This window comes from Sturnus vulgaris, chromosome 2, assembly GCF_052056855.1.
Source record: "Sturnus vulgaris isolate bStuVul1 chromosome 2, bStuVul1.hap1, whole genome shotgun sequence".
Lineage (NCBI taxonomy): Eukaryota > Metazoa > Chordata > Aves > Passeriformes > Sturnidae > Sturnus > Sturnus vulgaris.
In genome coordinates this window covers 90,931,999-90,954,354 of record NC_142244.1, presented here as the reverse complement: position 1 = coordinate 90,954,354, position 22,356 = coordinate 90,931,999, and the positions used below count along the sequence as shown (strand labels likewise).

The following is a 22,356-nucleotide window of genomic DNA, read 5'->3' as shown; positions in this document are numbered from 1 at the left end:
AAACGATGCAGCCTTCATTAATGAACTGCTAAAACTATTAAAGAGTCCCCTGTTGTCATCCAAGATATGCTACCTGAGATCTTATTTCACCTTAGGTATGTGTGCAACAGATGTATGTATGGATGGGGAAAATATGGCGAAGAGACTAAAATCACTATCCTGAAAGGCTTGAACATGTGCTTGGTTTCATAAAACTCCTCCTCTCTGGGCTTATCTATCCTGTAAGAGGGAGGCTGAAGGGGAGACCCTGTAGCTCTCTACAGTTGCTTGAAAGGAGAGTGTAGCCAGGTGGGGGTCAGACTCTTCTATCAAGTGACAAGTGTTAGGAGAGTAAATGACTGCAAGTATCACAGGAAGGTCTAGCTTGGATATTAGGAAATGTTTCTTCCCTGAAAGGATTGTCAGGCATTGGAACAGGTCACCTGGAGAAGCAGCTAGGTCACCATCTCTGAGAGTATTTAAAAGGTGTGCAGATGTGGTACTTGGGAACATGGTTTAGTGGTGGACTTGGCAATGCCAGATTAATGGTTGGACTTGTTGATCTCAAAGGTAATTTCCAATCTTAATGATTCTATGATTCTGTAAGTAATCCTACAGAAATAGTTTAGTCAAAAGGACTACTCAGTGAATAAAGGTAAGCTCTGCATATGAATCCTTTCAAGGCCATTGCTTAGTTGTAACAGGGAGATGGGAGACAACCAACAGGAAGTGCAGAAGCTAAACCACAAAATCTATCTTTTAGGATATGTGAGGCTCACTGAATGTCTGGGACCAATACTTAACAGTCTGTGGCAGACTGTGAGTGCCCAAGGATTTGCTAAATAGATAGGCTTCTTATAGCTCCCAAAATAGACACAGGTTGCTGTACATGTAAATAGAACAGTTATTTTGGTTAAATAGAGCTTAACTGTTTCTGATACAGTCATTTATTTGTCAAGTCTGTTTTATGTTAATTTAATTATAAGAAAATTGAAAAGTGTGATACATAGCTAAGCCCTTAAGGCTGGTTAATCTATTTGGATTGTAACAAATATAATTTTTATTAGCTCAGCCTATTTGGATGGTAACGAGCCTAACCTTTCAGTAGACATTACAGACTCTGAATTATAGTCTATTTTATGTAAAAGCAGCATTTAGTTCAACAAAAGAAAAGCTCTTTTTTCCGTCATTGTGCTAAGGAGTATTAATGGAGATGTAGTAGGAACCTGAAAGTAATGGTTCTCTCCTTTCTGAACGTGCATGGGAAAGTGCCCAGGTAAGTTTTAGGGGCAATGATAAATTAGAATCTGAAGATGTATTTTTTCCTTTTTCTCTGAAAATGACCATAAAGAAAAATATTGTTATGGGCATGAGTAACAAAGCAACCAACCACTGTCCAAGTAAAATCTTTCCCTGAACAACTGGGAGAAAAGCAAAAGAAATCAAATCAAAACCCCTAACCAAATGAAATCCATCTGAAATAAACAAACTCAACAAAGATAAACTGGCAAACAAACAATGCAAACAGACATTGCCTTAATTTCTAGGAAAAAATTCCATGCTTGAAACTCACTAATCATTTTAGATCGCTTCAGGCAAACATGCCCTTATTCTTACTCAGAGTTTTCACATTCTAAATAAAATGAAAAAGGCCCTGCAAAAGTTGAGTACACACTGCCATCATGTAACTTCTGACTCCCTTATAGAAGAGGAAGTAGGGCTTTCTTTATGTTTCTGAACACTTCTTGAAACTCAGATTCCTTAAAAAAATCCCAAAGCATTATAAAGCTCTCTCAGAATATCCCAGAGGGGGAAATACCCAACCCAACTTGTGAAACTTGTGGAAGTGCATTTTTTCACTAGAAGTTCTTCCTGAGACTTGGTTGCTGTATTATTCTGAGCCTGAGCAGCTGTAGCCTGAACTGCTGTTCTCATGAACCTGGTATTGCCTTGCTGATGTGGAGAGAGGGAACGTGCAAGAGGGACACATACTTTTCATTTTACCGTATTTCAAGCATCTCTATGAAGATATTGTATTGTATAAAGAAAATAATTTTTCACAATTTAGGCATCCTTTGCATTTCTTGTGACAAAGATTATGATGGACTATGTGAGTGTCGATCAACCATTTCTAACTGGATTCAGAAAACTATATTGGCAGTGCTGATGGAAAAATGTTAGACTCATTATTACTGAGGATAAAACTTTCCAACTATGTTATTTTTTTTTCAGATAAATTAAAAAAAAAATAACCAAAACCCAAACGAAAAATAGATTTTCTACCAGGGTAGTTTTTTGGTAAGAGGGAGAGGAGCTCATGTTTTTTCTAGGGAGGTCTGGCTTTTCCTGTTATGTACACAGGGACAGGTGTAAGAAATGTATACACAAGTGTAAAAAAGAGTAATTGATACCTGAAGTGATTTTTAAACTTTCATAAATTTTGAAAATTTCAGAGGAACTTATGCATCATTGAGATAACAGGTAGCTTTCTAAATATATGAATGGTTTGAGTTTTCAAAAACTCTTGAAAGGGAATGTTCATTTAACTAAATTTTTAAGGACAACAAAAATGTAAGAATTAATTAAGGGTGAAAGAGTAAATATTAGTGGACAGAAATGCTGTTATGTTTGATCAGTTCTGATAGTTGTATTTTTCATGAGAATCGTTATTTTTAAAAATGGATGACCAAGAAGGTGCAGATTTTAGAATGACAGCCCTGATGTGAAAATGGTGCTGGGTTCCTCCTCAGGCTGTGGAAAGGATTCAGAAAGAGAAGGTGAAAATTATATTGAAATAGTGAAGAAAAGTGCTGGAAAGGGTGTCTGAGGTCAGATGTCAACAGCAGTAGAGAAGGAAAACCTTAAACCACAGACACAATATATTCCCATCATTTATTCTTTTTCTCAACAGCAGATTGGAAGAAATGCAGCCCCATTTCCAAACAACATGACTTTAGTGATACCCCACATAATCAATGCCCTCTCACCCTCTAGGTTCCAAGGGAAATAAAGAGCAGAAGAAACTACTGAAGCCTCTCCCCACATGTCATGAAGGCAACTTTGCAAAGCATCAAGTTTCTCATATTTTAAAACAAGCTGCAGGCTCTGTTCAGGATACCACTCTGTGAAAAACTTGTATTGTTCAACCAAGGACTATAAAACAGTAGCACAAATTTTCAATCTGTGAATGGACTGTGCTTATTTCTCCAGTCCTGTTCAGTACTTTTAGGTCAGATTTGGGCTTTTTATTTTGGGAATATGACCTTTTTATGATAAACTGAAGAGCTTTGCAGTGTGGTATTTCTTGGAAAACTTGGATGAAGCTTCTCTGCTTCTTCTTTCCTCTTTTTATTACATTACTTGTAGTCTGAAATAGAGCTTTATTTATAATTCTATCAAAGTCATAAACAGTGAGTTAAGTATGAAGTCTTTTAGTACAATAGATGTCTTCAATCAATAGGACACTATTAAGAATGTCTTACTCTGCCCTCTTCCATGGAAAATCATGGTCTCGTAAGCTCATATCCTACCTTACTATGAACGACTGTCTTAAAACAATACTTACACATTTCTTCTTTAGGTTGTATAACCACTCCTATCCCAAAGCACCTATACAGTAATGCAACACATTCAGTACAGCTACACCTGTAATCCTACACACAAGCACTTGTATTCCCAGTATTTTCACAAGACAATATTTAGCTATTCAAATTTTTACAGTGTTTTTTGTCCTTGGTATAAACCCACTCAACATGGAACTGCCTCACCTCAGGAAGATTTTAGCAGTTTTGTTAATAATTTATGAGTACCAAATTTTATCTATCAAACCAAATTATTACCTTGAGTAATTAATTCAGTTAATTCACAGTTGTACATTCTGTGGCAGGCTGCCTCTCTGCCTCTTGGAAGGTAGAGGACAAGTTAGCTCTCTGCTTACACTTTGGTGTATTTATATGTGCTATGGCCAAGTAAGTTCTTTGCAATGTTATGAAACAAACTGCTATTGATATTCCAAGCAACCATAAAATCCAAGATCTGAGACCACTGTTTGTCACTGATTGCTGGCGTGATGCTTCAGCTCTCTATGTAGGCAGGATTTATAGTTTCATATTACGGCTCTGCGTCTCCAGATCTACCTGGTCTCTCTTCTCTGTGTGATTTCTGCTGAATAAGCCATGCCGTTTGGATGCCTACTTTGGGGGTGGGGTGGATGTGCAGTTCTGTTTGCTGCTCATCTCAGAAACTGCTGGAACAGCCTTTCTAATTAACATGTTCACAAAAGCTGGCTGCAGACATGTTGTCTAAGAATTATGGGTGGCTGATATACATTCATGAAAGAGAAAGCAGCTATTAAAAAGAATATTGACAAATATTCATGCATGTTTGACTGGAGGCAAAGTGGGTTTCTTAATTAATAAATCTTGCTTATGTTTCAATATTTTATTAGGACCTTACAAAGGTCATAAAGAAAGAATTTGCTATGAAACCACAACCTAAAACTTTTCCTTGGATTTGGTTTTCTTTGTGCCTTGTTCCCTCAGAACATGCTTACCCTAGCATTATCGCTCTCTCTGTCATGATTTCTCTTTATTTCTCATATATCTAAGTAAAATAATTATCTGGCTTTACTATTGAGTCAGCAAAAACTTTGCACTTTCCCAGCTGGATCAACACCTGCAAGCAGGGTGAGGAATCTCAGGCAAACACTGCTAGAGGTAAAAAGAAACACAGTTGTGGTGGTGATGTTTGAAAAACATCAATGTACTTTGATTCACTGGTAGTCTCACCACACGGAAAACTCTTCCTTTAGGTTCTTCATCTTTTGGGAAAAACTTCCTCTTTTGGGAAAACTTCCTCTTTGGGGAAGCCATTGTAATACTTGGATGCTCAGATAAGAGGCACTAAAAAGGATAATAAATTATATAGATTATATTGTGATTATTTTGTAACTTAGTATGACATTTGTATTTCTGAAGAAGAAATAGCAGACGTTTTTACATTCAGTGCCATTTGTGCTCATTAAATGGGTTCCTCAGACCCTTTGGGTGCAAAATCTTGAATAATGAATGAAGGAGGACAGACTAGGGAATGAAAATTTGTGATATAAAAATATAATTCTGGCATGTCAAGAAAACACTTGTTTATTGTGCAGCCATGATGATGACAAACATGATATATGTTTGTACATGTACATGGATCAAATGTCTAAAGGAAGAGACCAGGATGGTCCATATGATCAATAAAACTCTTCTAAACACAGTCTTTGAGGTACTGTTAAAGCAAGTGCCTGGAGATTATACCTGCAATGATTGCTGCATTTATCCATGTATTGCTCACTTGGAGGTCATACTGTAAGATATACTACATGGAGAATCATGAAAATCTGTTTTATTGGATGACCCAACAGAGGCTATAATTTTTGGAGACCAACCCTAGTTGATACCAGTCGTAAAACAGAGGTGCTTAGGTCAGCCAATGACCTGCATGGGTGAGAGGAGTGGCTGGTGAAGAAATGACTCTGATTCAGCTCTCACTGGGGTCTTACACACCTGAGGTCAGAATCTGCAGCAACAAAAAAACCCTCAGCACGAACATGGCATCATCCTGGTGATTCCTACTTTTGGCACAAAACTGAACAAATCAAGCTCAAAGGAGCACAATGATTTTGTGTGTATCTTCATAAAAGGAACTGGCTGGTCACTTTCCAGATTGAAGGAAAAGTTGTGGATATTGAAGTTCATACAGGGTTGCCTTGGCAGTATGTGTTGTGCACTAATCGTGGAGTAAAATAGTTCATAATTTCATATGAAGACCTTCAGACCCTCACTGGTATCTTATGGAATTACAGCAAGGAAAACCTTATTTGCTGGGGCTGATGTAGACATTGTGGCAAACCCTGTCAAGAGATGGCATGTAATGATATATGGGACCTTGGAAACTAGCATATTGAGTTAAAGCCTCATTATTGCCACTTTAGTAACAAAAATTTTGTGTCTAAATCTGCCAAAGAGGGCTAGATGACAAGAGGAAATCTCCCAGCTGTCACAAGACTGAGAGATGGTGTGAGAGCCTGGTCTACATTAGACATAGAGATACTGAGAACCTGTGCAACTTTCTCTCCTCTCTCAAGGAGTATTTGGAGGCATTCAGTTGAAAAAAAATCCAAATCAAACCTCAAATTGCTAGGGTAAGTAGCTATCTGAGCTCAAGAACTCCCGGTTCTGGTTTTTTTAGGCAATTTCTGAACAGATAGGATAATAAACTGAGCTGAATAAGCAGCTATGAAACACTGGTGAGCTTACTCAGGCAATAGGGCTGATGCTAAGTAGGTATTTGATTAACTCAGCAGAGATTTATTCAGTTTCAAAGTCAAATAAAACTATTTCAGATGCATATTTTGAAACAAAGTGTACTCAGGGATGATGGCAGTGTCCTACAGATGGGGCAAGATTCCCCAGTCACCATGATCTAAGGCTTAGCTCAGGTGACCATATTGACTATTATCCTTTCTAGCCACAGAATTTTATACATGTCAGAAACAGATCTCTTCTTCCTATTAGCTAGAACTTTTAAAGCTTTTATAGTCAGAAGAACCATGTCTTATTTAGCAGTGCTAGTGGTGAGACCTCAGCCCTCAGCAGGGTGGGAAGTTGTTCTGCTCCCAGATGGTGGCTCTTAGAAATGGAAAAAATAAAGACTTCCCAAAACTGAGCATGGCACCCAAAGTGATTATGATCAAAGTTATAAAAGCTATGTGAAGCACTTGTGAGAAGGATCAGAAAAAAATGTGCCAAAACCCAAAGACCTTATTGAGGTCCAGGGAAGGATATGGGAGGGGGGAATCTTAGTAATGATCCTATAAATAGAAAGAGATGAAATGCATCAAGGGATTTGCTAAAGTTCTTATTTAGGAATTTAAAGTTTATATACTTGAAATGCTACTCTGAAACTGAAGATTTTTTTAAGATTTAGATGTTTGGAAGCTGTTATGAAGTTTGCTTGACCATGTCCTTAAGACAGCTTATGACACTTCTTCAGGAAAAAAATCTAAGTGAAACAGATCTACTTCAGTATGGTTATGAGGAAAAGTGTATCTGTGGGGAGGGGTTGAGGGCTTGTGTCAGTCATTTGAGGAAGAGTTAAAACAGCCAGTGACAAAGCACTGGAAACAGTAATTTAAAAAGGGATCAGAATATAATATTGGAATAGATGAGTGAACTAGAAAAGAAGGGATGAGGTATAATTGTACAAATTGCCAAGTCATGTACTTGAGGACTAATAACAAGAATCTCTGTTATAGGCTGACAATTCATCATTTTGAAATGACAGGAGATGGAAATACATAGGATATATCAGTGGATCACAGAAAACCTGTGAACTTCAGATTGACTTGGCTGTGAAAAGTACAAACCAAATCCCCAAATATATATACGGGGTATTTTCAGAAGCAATCGAGAAGTATTAGTACTTCTGTACATTTGGGACTTCATCTAAAAATTCCATACAGTTTGATTAAATTATGTTCAACAAAGAAGAATGCGTGGATATTCAGAGGAACAAAAACCAGGAGACCTGCAGTATCTTGGTCTTATAAGGTGAAGGCTACTGGAGAATGTTTTTGTTTTGTAAATAAAGTTCAATATATACTTAAAACCATAAAGGAAAAATTCTACTTAAGCAACAAGGAAGAGGATATTATATGGACAAGAAGAAAATTGGATAAGATGGTCATGAATATATGGTATTAATAGACAGCAAAGCAAAAAAGGTGGTTTCTGACAGCCATGAGGAGGCAAAAGTGGAGGAAAACTCTTAGAGGCTTATGATTTTCTGGGATGGATGTATGTTCCTCATTCAAAGGTAGTTGGTGCACTGAATTTTGCCATGGACTTCATTACATATTTTGTAAATTAGAAGGGCTGTTTAGAAAAGGCATTGAAACTAAAAGCACTTTTAGAAAAAAAATGTACATTTAATTTGAAAAAATGTCAAATGCTAAGTTAATTTTCAAAACTGGTCTATATTTTTCATAATCAATTGTTCAAATCTGCACTTCAAATGTAAAGTTAATGCTAGCTAGGTAGGAACAAACAGGTGTTGAGCTACAGTCAGTACCTTTAGAAGACAAAGGAAACAAAATATATTCACAAGCATTTTCATCTAGTGTGGCAATTTATAATATGGAAAATGTGGAAATGAAATGTGTGGAAAATGAAACTGGCCAATATGCACAGAAAATCTTAGACAAATGTTTCTGGTGTACATCTAGACATATATGCTTGTGTACATAGTACATATATGCTTGAATACTTATGAAAAAGCTTGGGAATAGAAAAAACGCTCCAGGTCTCTATACACCTGCATGTTTAAAGTGTGATTCCTTAACACAGGATACGGTGTTTCCTTTCAGCTGTACCACATAAGCAAAACAATGAATACTAATAATGAAATAAACAGCAGATACAGTATAAAGTAGATTTTTCTTTTTGGGACCCTCATTTATACTAGATAATTTGCAATTAATACTTCATGAAAATTGCCTGTTTTGTATGCATGAGCAGACAAAAAGCTTCCTAAGAGCATCATTGTTTCCTTAACGAAAGATACAATGCCAGTGACATTATCAGTATTATACACTTGAACCACAGTTGGTGGAGACGACATCTTCTATAGTGTGCTGTCATGCATTTAGGACTAAATCTTATTGCAGCAAGTGGATGTTTTGCCACTGTATTCAAAAGGATACAGATTTGGCCCTCATTACTTGCCTCCATTTCTCCATCTAATTAAAGCATTTGAATGCTGACAGGTCACTGGAATGAATGCCCAATTAATTACTGATTTGTTCATCATAGCCACATCCTGGATGCTATGAGTTTATGCTGTAGAAGTAAAATGATTCCTCCTTGGATTTGAGCTGTGCTCTAAACAATCAGACATTTTTTCATGGCACAAAGAAAAGCCCAAATACATGAATTTTAAAAAGTATGCTAAATTAGTACATTAAAAATGTATTTGGGATATCAGAAGATCTTTTCCTGTTACATATGCCACATACATAAGTGCTAAATACAAGGTGCATATTGTACAGTAAGTTGACTTTTCTGCCAGTTAAATTTAAAAATATGCAAATGATAAAGAATGTCAGAGCACTAAAGAAACATCTGCTAACCAAAGTAAAAAGTAATGATAATGATGGTAAATAAGGAAAGACAAAAGTAAGTATTGTTTGAGATGAATTTTCACCCAGCTGTGTGTTATTATAAAGGAGTTATGAAAGAAGACTACCCTTTTAGCTGACTATCTCAAACAGGTTCAGAAAGCAATGTTTAAGTGTTGAAAGTCATTCTTGTAACAATTGTTTTCTTCATTTGTGTTATTTGGAAGCTCTCTGTGAATGCATCCTCTCATCAGGAAAATAGGCTGCTGGAAGGAAAATGATTTTTTTGAGTGGTTCAGCATTTTCAAATATGGCTTTGTTTCCATCAGGAGCAACTGCCACAGCATAATCCAACAAGGATAGTCTTTGCAAAGCAGCTCTTACCCCAAGGCTGTCCCCTTAGAGGTGTCCCTAACAATGTGAACAGGAAGGCTCTGAGGGTCCTGAAGCAATCAGAGGAGTTGCTCAGTATCACAGGCTCTGAGCAGCCAACATCTCCCATCACATGTCTTCCAAGAAGCTGGGCATATGACCTTGCAGATGAGAGGGAGGACAGCAAGGGTCCCCTGGAACTGTAGCAGTTACCTCAAATCTTTGAGTTTCAAAGATTTCTGACTCAAATGAAATTCAAGGTATACACCACCCAGGGTAACAGAAACAACACTTAGGCTGGCATCATGACGGGCACAACTTAGAACCATTTAGAAGTTTGGGTTGCAGATTTATTTGTGTGGTGAATCGATGTCAAAATGCCTTTAGTTATTTATATGTGTGGTGATTGTGTTATTCTTGTTACACAATGTCAAGACCTTGACTAATGTGAGCAGTGTGTGAGTTAATGTAATACTGGCTTTGGTGCTTGTTTTACAGACTGGTGATCAACAATCACCACTAAGAAGCAGAAATTAGATAAAACACGTGGTTAAATGATTAGAACATTCCAACTTTTATGTTTTAGCATTAACTTCACATTCTTTGTGTGTTCTTAGATTTTCTCACATCCTATAACAAGCTAACTGCCAGTAATGGTATATTATCTATGGATGTGCACATTATCACCTTCTCATCTGCCCCCTCATATCCTTCCTTTTCTAGGAAGTTTAATTATCATTTAGCAAAAACCTTGCTAAGGAATAAAAGCTATCTAAACTTTCTCTCTGTCAGCCTAGGCGGTCTTTCCCTTCATGTAAAAATATAACAGCCATTTAGTGCCATTCAAAATACATTTCCTGTTCTTCTACTCTCCATAATATCCAAGTGTCAGAAGATTTTTGTGTTGTCACATGATCACAGAATGGTTGAGGTTATAAAAAACTGAGATTAGCTAATCTCTAATTAGCTGCCAGACCTTGAGCATGGTAAAAATCAAGGTTGTGTCCATATGGGCCATTCACTTGAGAGCTGGACTTGATGATCCCTGTAAATCTCTTCCAACTCAGAATATTCTGTGATTCTGTGATCTGGGGGTCATCTCATCTTACCAGTCCTGCTCAGGCAGGGTCACCTAGGTCAAGAATTGAGATTCCTGAGCAGCCTGTTTCAGTCCTCAGTCACTCTCAGAGTAAAATGTATTTCTTGATGGTCAGACAGACACTGATTTGTTTCAGTTTGTGTCTTGGTACCTCTTGTTCTGTTACTGGGCACCACTTAAAAAAGCTCGACTGCATCTTCCTCAAACCCTCCCTTAAAGTGTTTGTATACATGGGTGAGATCTCACCTGAGCCTTCTCTTCCTCAGGTTGAACAGTCCCATCTCCCACTTTCTCCTTATATGAAAAGTGCTCTGGGTGTGGTCTCACCAGGGCTGATCAACTCTCCTGACTTGCTGTAAGCATGGTACCTCATGCACCTTGGGATATCATACACAGCATGACCCTGGTAGATATCAACTTTAAGTGAGCTTTGGTTTTCCTAACATCACTGCATACTCAAAATTTATAAATTCCTCCTTTGTGTGCCATCCTTCCTTCCTCCTATATTCTACAGTTTTTTACACTGGAACTCAGTCACACACGATCTGTTTAGCCAGTCTAGTCTCCTGATATCCCTATTTATTTTTCTGAGTAACAGGATGACCCATAATTTTGATTGGAGGAGGTTGTATTCAAAGGCTTGTCAGCTTTCCAGACCTTCTTCACCCTCCAGAGGTGCCACCCATGTGATTCCACATAGCAGTTTCCTGAAAGAGGTGCATTCTGATTTTCTGAGGAACAGAGTCTGTGTTCTGCTACTCTCCTACCTTAGGATGTTGTGCTCCACAGTTCCATGGTCACTGCAGTCAAAGCTGTTGTTGATTGCTGTGTCCCCAAGAAGTTCTGGGATGTCAAGAGTAAATCTGGCCGAGGTTTAAAAGACCCACTCATGACCTGTCACTGGCATTAATACTTGTGACATTATATGTTAAAATCTTACATGCATAACTACAAACCAGTATTCCCAAAATTCCCACGACAGGCCCAGTCTCCTCACAGAAAGAAGAATAGGGGTAGGCATGAAAATACCCTAGTGCTAATATCACTGTAAATTCATCCCTGCCTTTTCTCTCCTTCTTATTAAAAATACACAGGAAAAAATGTGAGATGAAAGAATTAAATAGGAATTTAGTTGATTCTTAAGATTATTTTGATTCTCATAAACAGTTTCTTTCTTGCATGTATAGGCTTAGGAAAAAAGTCTGGGGAAGTTTAGGAAAATTTTTGCATCCACTGACATTCTAGTTGAAGTTAGAGTAAATCAGTATTATTTTGTGGCCATTTTTTTTCCTGACTAATTTCCTCCCTTCTCAGCAGGTGAAATCTACTGCCAGTTAGAGACTCACAGTCAGTTCAGCATCCATTCTGATGCAAACTGAAAAAGGCAAGTCTCTTGCTGGCTGGGGACAATGAAGTCATTAATCAAAATCACTCTGCATCTCCACTGATGATGAAAGAAAAAAGCCTGCCTACTATCAGGGTGCAAACTAGAATCACTGGGCTATGACTTCAGAAAAGGAGGCAAGTTGGAACAAGTTCTAGGGAAAATGATAGGAGGAGGAGCACATCTCCAAACCTCAGGATCCTGGGGCTGACCTTTGGATTTCATGGTAATTTAAAGTAGTTTCAAGGCTGCCTTGAGGTATTGCTGATTCCTAAGAGCCACAAGAAGTCCTTCTGATAAGGCTATACTTGGGGCACAAAAATTTGCAGTAAGTTCCTCTCCAGTAGTCATACCATCCAAACATCTTTGAAGTGGAACTTGCAGTGAGGGAAGGGGAAAAAGCCATTACTACAGGATTTCTGTACATCAGAGAAATCCTCAAAGAGATGCCTAAGCTGACTTTAAGGCTGCTTTGTGCTGCTACTATTGCACAGAACAGGATGAATTCCCCCATGAATCTGTCTTATAAATATTCTGAGGAGATAATCTTGAATTCTTCAAAGTGTTTTAATGTGGAAATATTTTAAAAGGCATGTGAAGTTCTACACACATGTTATTGGTCTAGTCCTGTCAGTCTGGGATTGGTCAATGGGAACTTACAGCTGAATACCTTTGAAAATGCCAGTGAGACCAAGAGCTAGTGATCAACACTAAGTGACTAGGACTTTCTACAGAATATCCCTATATGCAGCAGGAATCATCTGCATGCAAGTAGCATATGGAAGAAAGACCAATAAAGAGGTTTAGATGAATTGGTCCTTCTGTTGCTACCCCTCTGACTTATACCAATCTCCTTAATTTTTAGTGTAAGTCAAAACACAATTTTTCTAGAGAGCTTTTTTGCTATGTTTTCTATCTGCTGGCCTGTTGTAAATAGGACACAGAGTAATACAAGGCTTACTGGACAGTCTCACCAACTTTTGCAGAACTTAAGTTTCCTTTGATTAAACAAACAAACAAACAAACAAACAAACAGCTCCTTTATAATCTTCAGAAAACAAAGTCTTAACCCCCTGCCCTAGACTGGCAGACTGCTGAGAAGTTATTTCTCCACTCTGTTAGCCATGAAGAATGATGACAGTTTTAATGCCAAAGCTATGAATTATTTCAGGGCTAGTTCCTTTAATAGGAGCTTGGGTAGGGGGTGAAATGATCAAAATATATGAACTCTTTTACAGTATTGCTGGAAGAAGGTCCTATCTATACATTTCAGCCTATATTCTGATTCATGTATAAATGGTTAATTCATAAAATGATATATGTCTTATCAAACAACAAAATAACACGCTCAGTTTGACAAGGCCAAAGGAAAAAAATGACAAATATGTACATGAAACCAGGAGTATTCTCCAAAAGGGCAGTAAATTCTCAATGGATTACTCCTTAGCAGAGCTATACTGAAACAAAAACAATGCATCAAATCCAGTCTTGGGGATGAGTCCTGAAATGCACTGATCTCACTGAAGCCACTGGGATATGCAAGGGCCCACTATCTCTTAAGATCTGGCCTTGAATTTCAAATCAAGTCTTTCATTTTACTTGCAAGCACTAATGCCAAAAAACAAGCAAAAAGAAAATGATGTTTCTGTCCCTCAGGTTTTTCTTAAAGATGGTACCTCAGACTTGACACTTTTATCCTTGGGATAGGATACCAGAGTCCATAAGAAAAGTGAAATCTGAACCATAATACTCAAGAAATTGGAAAGATGAATTATGAACACAATAGTTAAGGCAATTGCTAATGACACCACTGAAAACTGGCATGTGTAACATGTGGCTAGATGACCACATCTCCTCTATTCTTTAGATCAGAACTTTAATCTGTGCTTTAAGGATAACACCAAAGGATTTAACTAACTGAAAACACATATTGTTTCAAACTGGACTTCTCCTAATCTGCAGCTTTTGATTTTTTCATTCATTCATGATTTCCAGAGACAGAGTGGCCTGGATTGGAAGGGACTTTAAAGATCATCTAATTCCAATTCCATACCTGGATGCCCCATTCCTGGAAGTGTTTCAGGCTAGGTTGGATGGAGCTCTTAGCAATCTGGTCTAATGAAAGAGATCCCTGCCTACAGCAGGGGATTGGAAACAGATGATTTTTAAGATCCCCTCCAAGCCAGGCCATTCTGTGGTTTCACGATTTTATACTGCTCTCATGTTTCCTCATGACTAAGCTGCAACCACCTTTGGAAAGATATAAAGTGGTATTAAAATAGACAAATTTTGTCTGGATACAGTAGAGACATGCAAATATTTTAAAGAATTAATGTAGATATATAAATGGCAATATAAATATATTTTTACAGCTTTTTAGAACTAAATTTTGAACATGCCCTCAATCTTTCTGGTCACACTGCTAATGATCAGCAAGGTTAAATGAGCAATATAGTCATACCTTTGCTTCCTAGCCATTTTTTGATCCACTAAAAGGCTTATCTCTCATTAACTGTTACTAAGTTTATTTAATGCCTTTTCACAGAGCGTCTTTATCAAAATCCATCTGAAAGGCTATATACATTGCATCAAAACACCCTTCTACACAATATTTCATTAAATATTGTAAAGAAATTAATTGTTTTAGAGAGAGAGGTCAGCAGTAATTCACTACTTTAATTGGAAAAAAACTACTCTAAACAAAGATAGAAATCATGGGCTTGTCATAATTCAAGCTTATAAAATCACTCTTACTAAAGTTTTCCTTTTCCAAGTTCAGTGAATGCATCCTAGCCATCACTGCTTGCATCATCAGGCACAAGCAGAACACGTCTTCCTTGTACCAGCTTGTTGAAAACTGTGCAAGTCCTCTGTGCTACCCTTTGTGACTTCTGCTCCAAAACAGTGGGCAACATCATGTGACGAGACAATGCTGGTAAGTTTATACCAGGCTTCAGAGCTGAACACTCATAAATTCACATGCCAGTAAGTAGGCAACAATAAATCTGACCTTTTTGAGCCAGGGGGCTATAAACTTCGTAAAAAGACAATAGGAAGCTTCACTGCAACTGATTGCAACAGCACAGAGATTATCTTGGGTTTTTTCTGTCTGTAAGTGCAGGAAATACTGAGTTGTTATCTCATTTAAGGAGATCTGAATGAAAGTTAAGTCGATGGGTGGGTGATATATGAGATGAGTGAACGGGGAGAACTGAGGGCCAAGCATAGATAGGTGATATTTTTGTTCTTAATTTCTGTGTATCATTTTGGGACCAAAATAGAAAAACAATACAAGCATACCACTTATTCCCTTTACTATTTTCCTTCTGACCTCTTTTTATACAATTCATATAAAAACATAGCAGTATAGTTAAAAGGAAGTTTCTAAGCCACAAAAAAGTACAAAGAAGAGATGTAATTACTTGTATCCTAATAAATAACCCACAACACAAACAGCTATAACAAAACCAAACCACACACACATCCACCTCTGCACAGTACTCAACAGGTACAGTCTTGTTAGGATGTAGGCTATGAATTTGGGCGTTTCATGGGACAAAATTAAATTAAAAATTAAAATTAAAAGCTCTGCCACTGCTGTTAATGTGCCCCAGTCTGTCTTCCCAGCTGTGCCTTACTGGTTCTCAGGATTTCTCCAGGGTGAAGTGCATGTCTGGGGTTGGTGGCCAAGCTGGTCATGCCTGCAGTGGCCACCCTGCTGGGATGCCTTTATCCTTCGCAGTGTGCACACCACTAAAGCCCCCTTTCTGTAACAAATATAAGCTGAGTCCTCCTGTCTAAACCTCAGGGTCATTAGCAGGAACAGGATGACTGACACATGACATTTAGCTCTTTTTTCTGTCTTCTTCCATCCAGCCAATTCTAGGTTTGTCCTTGTGACTAGGTATGGAATAGGCGGTGAAATGCTTCAATACTGAGCTCGAAGGAAGTGGGAGTGTGATAATTTCCTAGCACCCAGCTGCCAAAAGCAAGGTATTAACATGCCTACCTCAGGAACCTGTTGCAGATTTGCAAGTCATTGAACTGCTCCATGAAGCAGATTTTGTAACCCCTATGTGCTCTCTCAGCAGAAGTGAGCAAGGCAGTGTCCGCAGTTGACCAAGCCCAAAGGATGACAAAACTTTCTACCTCTGTATGGGTATTTCTTACATCTTGATGTCCCTGTGCCTGGGAAAATGGGGAGAAAAAGTACATGTTCCAAAGCAGAGCAATCCCAAAATAGCTCTGCAGCCTATATCACTAAAGAGGAGGAGTAACTCACAAGAATTATACTTTATAAACCAACCACCCCCACATTGTCTGTCTTGAAGGATTGTGTACAGTCTGCATCAATACACAATATTGAATCACAAGTGGCTAAGGAAGGATAAGATTTTGCAGCCTAGATCAAGCCAGTGAGAACCTGTTTATGCCAGTGGAAATCCTTAGAGTATTTTAAAAACAAATCTTCAACAAAACCCATTTCCATGGGTGAAAAAGAAAGAACAAGAACAGGAACAAGAACTAAAAAGAAGAAAAATATATTAAAATTGTGGCTGACTCATGACTTCACTCTTTTTGCATCTTACCCCTGAACTTTGTAGGTAATTCCTACTGTAATTGTCATCCTATTTAAACAAATACATTTAAATATAAAACACATATACATACGACAAATTATAATTATTGAGACCTAGGAATGGAATATAATCAATTGACATTTTCTAGGGTTGGTTGGCAGACTCCTAATGTTAATTCTATGTGTTGATTTATGATGCTAGAATTTAATCTTATCGTAAGATAGGATTGCACTCACTAGAGATGAAGAAAACGTATTCATTTATTTCCCTGACAGATAAAGTTCAGCAGCTAAGGACAACAAGAAAAATATATGCTGAAACTTTTCAGGTTTTCCAGCTTATATTCCTTTTTTTTGGCATTACTTCTTATTGTATTTTCTGTTTTTATCTGATTATTTTCTGTCAATATTCTTTCTCAGTTATTTTGGTTACTGAAATTGACATGAAAGAGCGAGTGAAAAATGGGAGATATTTCAAAACATAATCCTCATGATGTAGGCATTAAAAAAAAAGACATCATTCCATATAGTCCTTTTTGATAGACACAATTAAGGATGATGAAGAAGAAAGATAACTGCCATGGGAGAGCAAAAGCATGAACACATACCTCAGATTTTTCAGGCCTTGCTTGAGTACCTCACCAGTAGATTGGCTGGACAGAAAATCCATCTCATTGCATTGTCTTTTGCCCATCTGTAGAGTTCCTCTAGAGGCAGAGCTGCTGTCTGCCACTCCCCTACGGACAGACAGGATCAATGCTTTGTCCTCTAGTGGTTTCTTACACAGTGGAAGAACCGACGTGGCTGACACTGGTTAAACTATACCTTCCTGACTTTCAGAGTTTTAATAAAATAATAGATGGCTTTTCCATCCTTAGAAATGCATTTGATTTATTGTGCTCTATGGACATTTATATCAACACAAAGACAATGAGTGGATTAGTTTATGTAGTTTAATATAATTAATAGAAGGTTCTATAATGACTAAGGCAAACAAGATTTTAGTCAGTGAACCGAAATGAAGGAAAATTCTTGAAAAGTCAAAGTATACAGATTGTGTGTATCAAACCTTTTTAGAACGTTTGCTTTGTCCAGATGTTCAGAATGCTGACTAGCAAGTAGTTTACACTGGTTATGAAAAAATATGATTTGAAAAAAAAAAATCAACCTTTTTCTACCTCCCCTTCCTGGAACTGCCATTAAAAGTTATCATTTTTAAATGATAGAGAAGTACTGAAAATTTTTGTTTGAAAATTGCAAATTATTACATTCATAGGAATAAATAAGTGACTGCAGTTTATTGGGCTAAAACTTCATTTAATCAAGTACCATTTTTCTTAAAGTGACCTGACCTTACCTCCATGTAATACTGGAGACAAATTTAGGTGTAGAACAATTCTTTCAAGAGCTGAACATTGAAAAAAGTGAGATTTAACAGTGTCTAAAAACTCTAATGGATTTATCATGCATTGAATTCTCTAACATAATTTTAGATTTTTTTTTCTGTCTTCCATCATCAGTGAATTCAACTTTTCATTCAGTGAGGAAAAAGAGTGCTTTTCTCATCTGTTTTATACTTGGCATTTAATATTTTCAGTGGATAAACTTTTAGGATATAACTTGTTCTCCAGTTATAAAAAGCAATATTCCTATTCACTTTTCCAGATGGACTTCTAGATGCCAGTCATATCCCTCCACTGTTAAAGAGTTTCAGACTATAGAGTCCTTCCTCATATAGAAACTATCCCATCCTACTAATCTTTCTCAATTTGCTCCTCCCTTACAGTTTTTTCTTAAATTTCCTATAATCTAGGAAAATTCCAGTAAGCTAAACTGCACGTAATACTGAGGATCAGATTTGTTTTTCTTTCTGGCTGCTTCTTGTCATTGAGCTAATATTTGCTGAGAAACACCCTCAACTCCAGCATGTGTTTCCTGAGTGGTAGCAGTTGGCTTAGTCTGCATCACATATACACTACTATGTAGCCATTTACTGAACTTCATTTACTATTGACATGCCAGTATTTTCTGAAATACTCAGTCATTAGTATCAGCTTTGAGTGTCTTAGTCTCACTCGTGCATTTTGCCACCTATTTGCTCTCTGTTTGAGGTCATTTATTAACACACTGGACAACACTTATGCCAAGGGCACAGAGAATCCTGCTACCAATTGCTTTTCATTGTGAAAACTGACCCTTTATTCTTACCCAGGTTTTCTTCACTTTTAACCAATTACTAATCCAAGAAATGGCCTTCCTTCTTATCCATGACAGCTTAATTTCTTTAGAAACCTCTTCTAAGGGACTCTGTTGAATGCTTTTTGAAAATGTAAGTAAGGAGTCATTGGGTCACTATACTCCCCAGCCTTTATGACTCCTCAAAGAACTTCCATTGATCTGTGAGAGTGTACTCCCTTGACAGAAGCTCAGTTGGTTCTTCCCTGTAATATATAGTATTTATCAGGATATCTGTTATTTCTCTCCTTTGTAATAGTTTCTTTCATTTACCTGATATGGAAGTCAGACTCACTGTAGCCCGAATCATTTGTGAAGCCTCTTTCAAAGACTGAGAACTCATTAACTGACTTCTACTTCCCTAGCACTGAAACTCATAAAGCAATGTCTCACGTACACCTCTGTTGATAGCTCATTGTTTGATGTCTGTGTTTCTTGAGAACTCTTAGGCGAATGCTGTTGAAGACTTCAGCCTTATCAAATTCCATAATAGGAACCCACTCTCGAGATCAAAATATTTGATAATTTTAAATGACTCAAAATGGAACATACTGGGTGCCAGCAAGGCCTGAACTTTTGATATACTAAATAGTAGCCCTGGGAGTATGATATGTGATCAAGTCTAGCTTCTACTTTTTAGTCTAAAAACATGTCTTTTGGAAATGACAAGTCCCATCTCACAGGGAACAGTAGTTGTCATTTTTACCTATTTACATTTAGTAATTTTGTAAGCAAGAAGATTTTGATATGGTTGTGGTACTGTATCATACAGATACATATGCAGGCATTTAGTTAGCATGTCTTTGTTATTGGTGAGAAAGTAAGAAGAGAATGGGACAATAACCTCCCATGCATATAGCTATCATTGTTGGACTAGTAAGGTTATTTTTCAAGAGCATGTGTTTTTCAGATTTTGCAAAAAACTCCTGTTTTGTTTACTGGATTTCCCAAATCAAAGACTGCAAGCCTTTATGCCAGACTTTGAGAATGCTAGAGGTAGATGTTGAATGCATGGAAAATATGTCATTTCAGAATTCTGTATATGCCTTAATAGACTGCTTGGAAAAACAGAAAACAAAACCCTCATGGTGGTCAGCATAAAAGAAGTGTAGAAAAGAGGATGGTTGAGAAAAGACAGAGGGCGAGAGTGAGAAATGACCACCATTTATCACAGGAAGCAAAATGAAAGCTGAAAGGTGTTCAGCTAACAACATCTTTAACATATATTTGTTTACTGTTGAAAACCAGCTACATGTATATTTGCAGGGAACAATGCATTACAATATGAAAAATTAATATAAAACTCCATTTAAATAACTAATGTGTTGGCACCAGAACTGATGCAGACCCAGGAGGAATGTGGTTCCCTTGTTAAAGTAAGTTCATTAGCATAAGAAGCACAAATATGAAGGGCAGGAAGGGAGGAGGGTTCCCATGTTAATAAATATTTACTTCATGATTCCTGAATGACAGAAATCAACAAAAGCTAGGAAGGAGAAAGTTCCAGCAAGCATTCCAACCTTAACTAGAAAATGAAATCATAAGATTGAACCTAAATTTTGAGTTTCTTGTTTTTTCTTAAAATGAGTAACAAAATATAAATCCCCCTAGTTTTGCCTGCGAAGTTTGATTACACAAGTAAATAAGAATGGCTCCCACTATCCAGCCCTTCTTTACCTACATGGAGGTCAGAATATGTAGTTGTTTACTCTGTAATATTTTTCCACAATAAAAGGAAAAAAGTGGAAATATTGTTTTCGGTAATGCTACTATATATTTTTATGGTACATTTTCTTCTAAAAGATCTCTTATTTTTTTCTCTGAGAATATGAACCATTTCATCTGTTCCTAAAATACAGGTAGCTGTCAAATGCCCCTAACACTACACAATTCTGGGTAATATCAGACAATATTTTAAATTAAACAGGTAAAAGATAAAAAAGTGTGAGAGATGGAAAAGAATAAAAACTTTTTTACATTAAAAAAAATTTCATTTTCATTTTTCATTTCATTCATTTTTTTCATTCCTTTCACTGTTTGCAAGTGGGGAAACACCTGATTTAAGGTCTCTGCCACTGGCATGCTGTCACATATACTGACTGAAATGAAAGACAGAGAAATGGGGTCCAAATAGAATCAAACCAAAAAATATCAGCTCTTTTTTGGAAGCATCCTCCACAGAACTGATCTAGCTATTTCCTGCTTACTTAGGAGCCCTAAAGACAACATGCTCACAGGTAGCTCCATATAGCTTGGGAGGAGGGGAAGCTTCATTAGTCACTTTCTTTAAAATGCCACTGCTGAAAATGAGTATGTACTAATGGGATTAGTTAAACTACTAATATTATACTATGAGGACAGCAGGGATCTGGTTTGCTTTGTGTAGCTGTTGTTGCCACTCACATCATGCTCCCGTGGCATTAGGCTGGCAACTCTGTCTTATGTAAGGAAGCATCTCCCCTCCACCTGGGAAAGATGATGCTCAGGTGCCACTGTGCACCCTTTCAGAGTCTCTCTGAGCACAGCCATGGCTGGTTTGTGCAAGCAGGCTGGAAGCAATGAGCCAAACTCATGCTTTATGGACTTTCCAGCATTCACTCTGTATAAACGTGCATGGTGTAAATTAAAGGATGTCTTTTAGCCCTTGAGCTAACTGCTGTGAGGGAATTTAATAAAGTAACTTTAACAGGAAGTGGTAAAACATATTTTTGAGCTGAAAAGTAGAGAATTAGAAACATGGAAATGTGTGCAATCTGATTAGTGGCTCTGTAAGCTACCACATGCGTGTTCAATAGAGGAAAAGAAACTGTGTCTGCTTCTAAAATAAACATAAAGCCCCTTCAAAGTCCAGCTCTAAGATAGATTTTCTCTTTTAATGCCTTTTACTTCATAACTCCAGTGCTGCCCAGCATCTGCTGTCTGTTTTTGCAGTCCACACTGACACAGTAATATCTAAGACCAGTTTTTGCTATCCAAAGGTCCCTACCATATGGGAGTCAGTAGCCTTTTGAGACAGCTATAGTGTCTGTCTTTTGAAACATTGCTGCCAGTGTTGGGGTTCATAGCCTCTTGGATGAAGACGGCCCTCGAGGTGTGCTGGCAATGGTGCTTCGTGCACCAACACACACAGAGAGGGATGCCTGGCTTGGTCACCTCTTCGGTAGGGTTGGGCACTGGAAAAATAAAGCTCAGAATAAACACATGGAGGAATTTTCAGATGCCACTACTGCAGTTGCAGCCAATGGTAAAGCAATTTGAACAAGAGTGGGCTCCAACCCACTGCCCATTCCCTGAAATAAGAGGCTCTGGTTGCCATGAGAAATACACACTGCCAGGGAGAGGTGAGTACCCAGCCACACAAACCTTGCCATGGACACACCATGTCAAATGTGAAAAATGAAACCAAAATAGATTCACAAATTAACCCTAATAAAGGAAAAAAGGGTATTACTTACATCAAGGGCAAGTCCTACTCAGGAATAGAGTTATACTCCAGAAAAAAAGGCACCGCATCTTTAAATAACTGTGAGAGGTAGATAAAGAGTTGG

General features: G+C 37.6%; 1 protein-coding gene across 16 annotated transcripts in view; it reads right to left on the bottom strand.

Annotated features, from left to right (window-relative positions):
- The window catches only part of LOC148224898 (uncharacterized), a 384,098-nt gene that overhangs the window by 65,175 nt on the left and 296,567 nt on the right, over positions 1-22,356 (bottom strand). For 2 of the 16 annotated variants that reach the window (XM_088160067.1, XM_088160068.1), the window contains one exon: positions 17,182-17,310. The exons of the other annotated variants lie outside the window; for them this stretch is intronic. In XM_088160067.1, the coding sequence (XP_088016193.1) occupies positions 17,182-17,310 (129 nt within the window). The remainder of the gene's footprint in view (positions 1-17,181; positions 17,311-22,356) is intronic. 16 annotated transcript variants of the gene reach the window in all.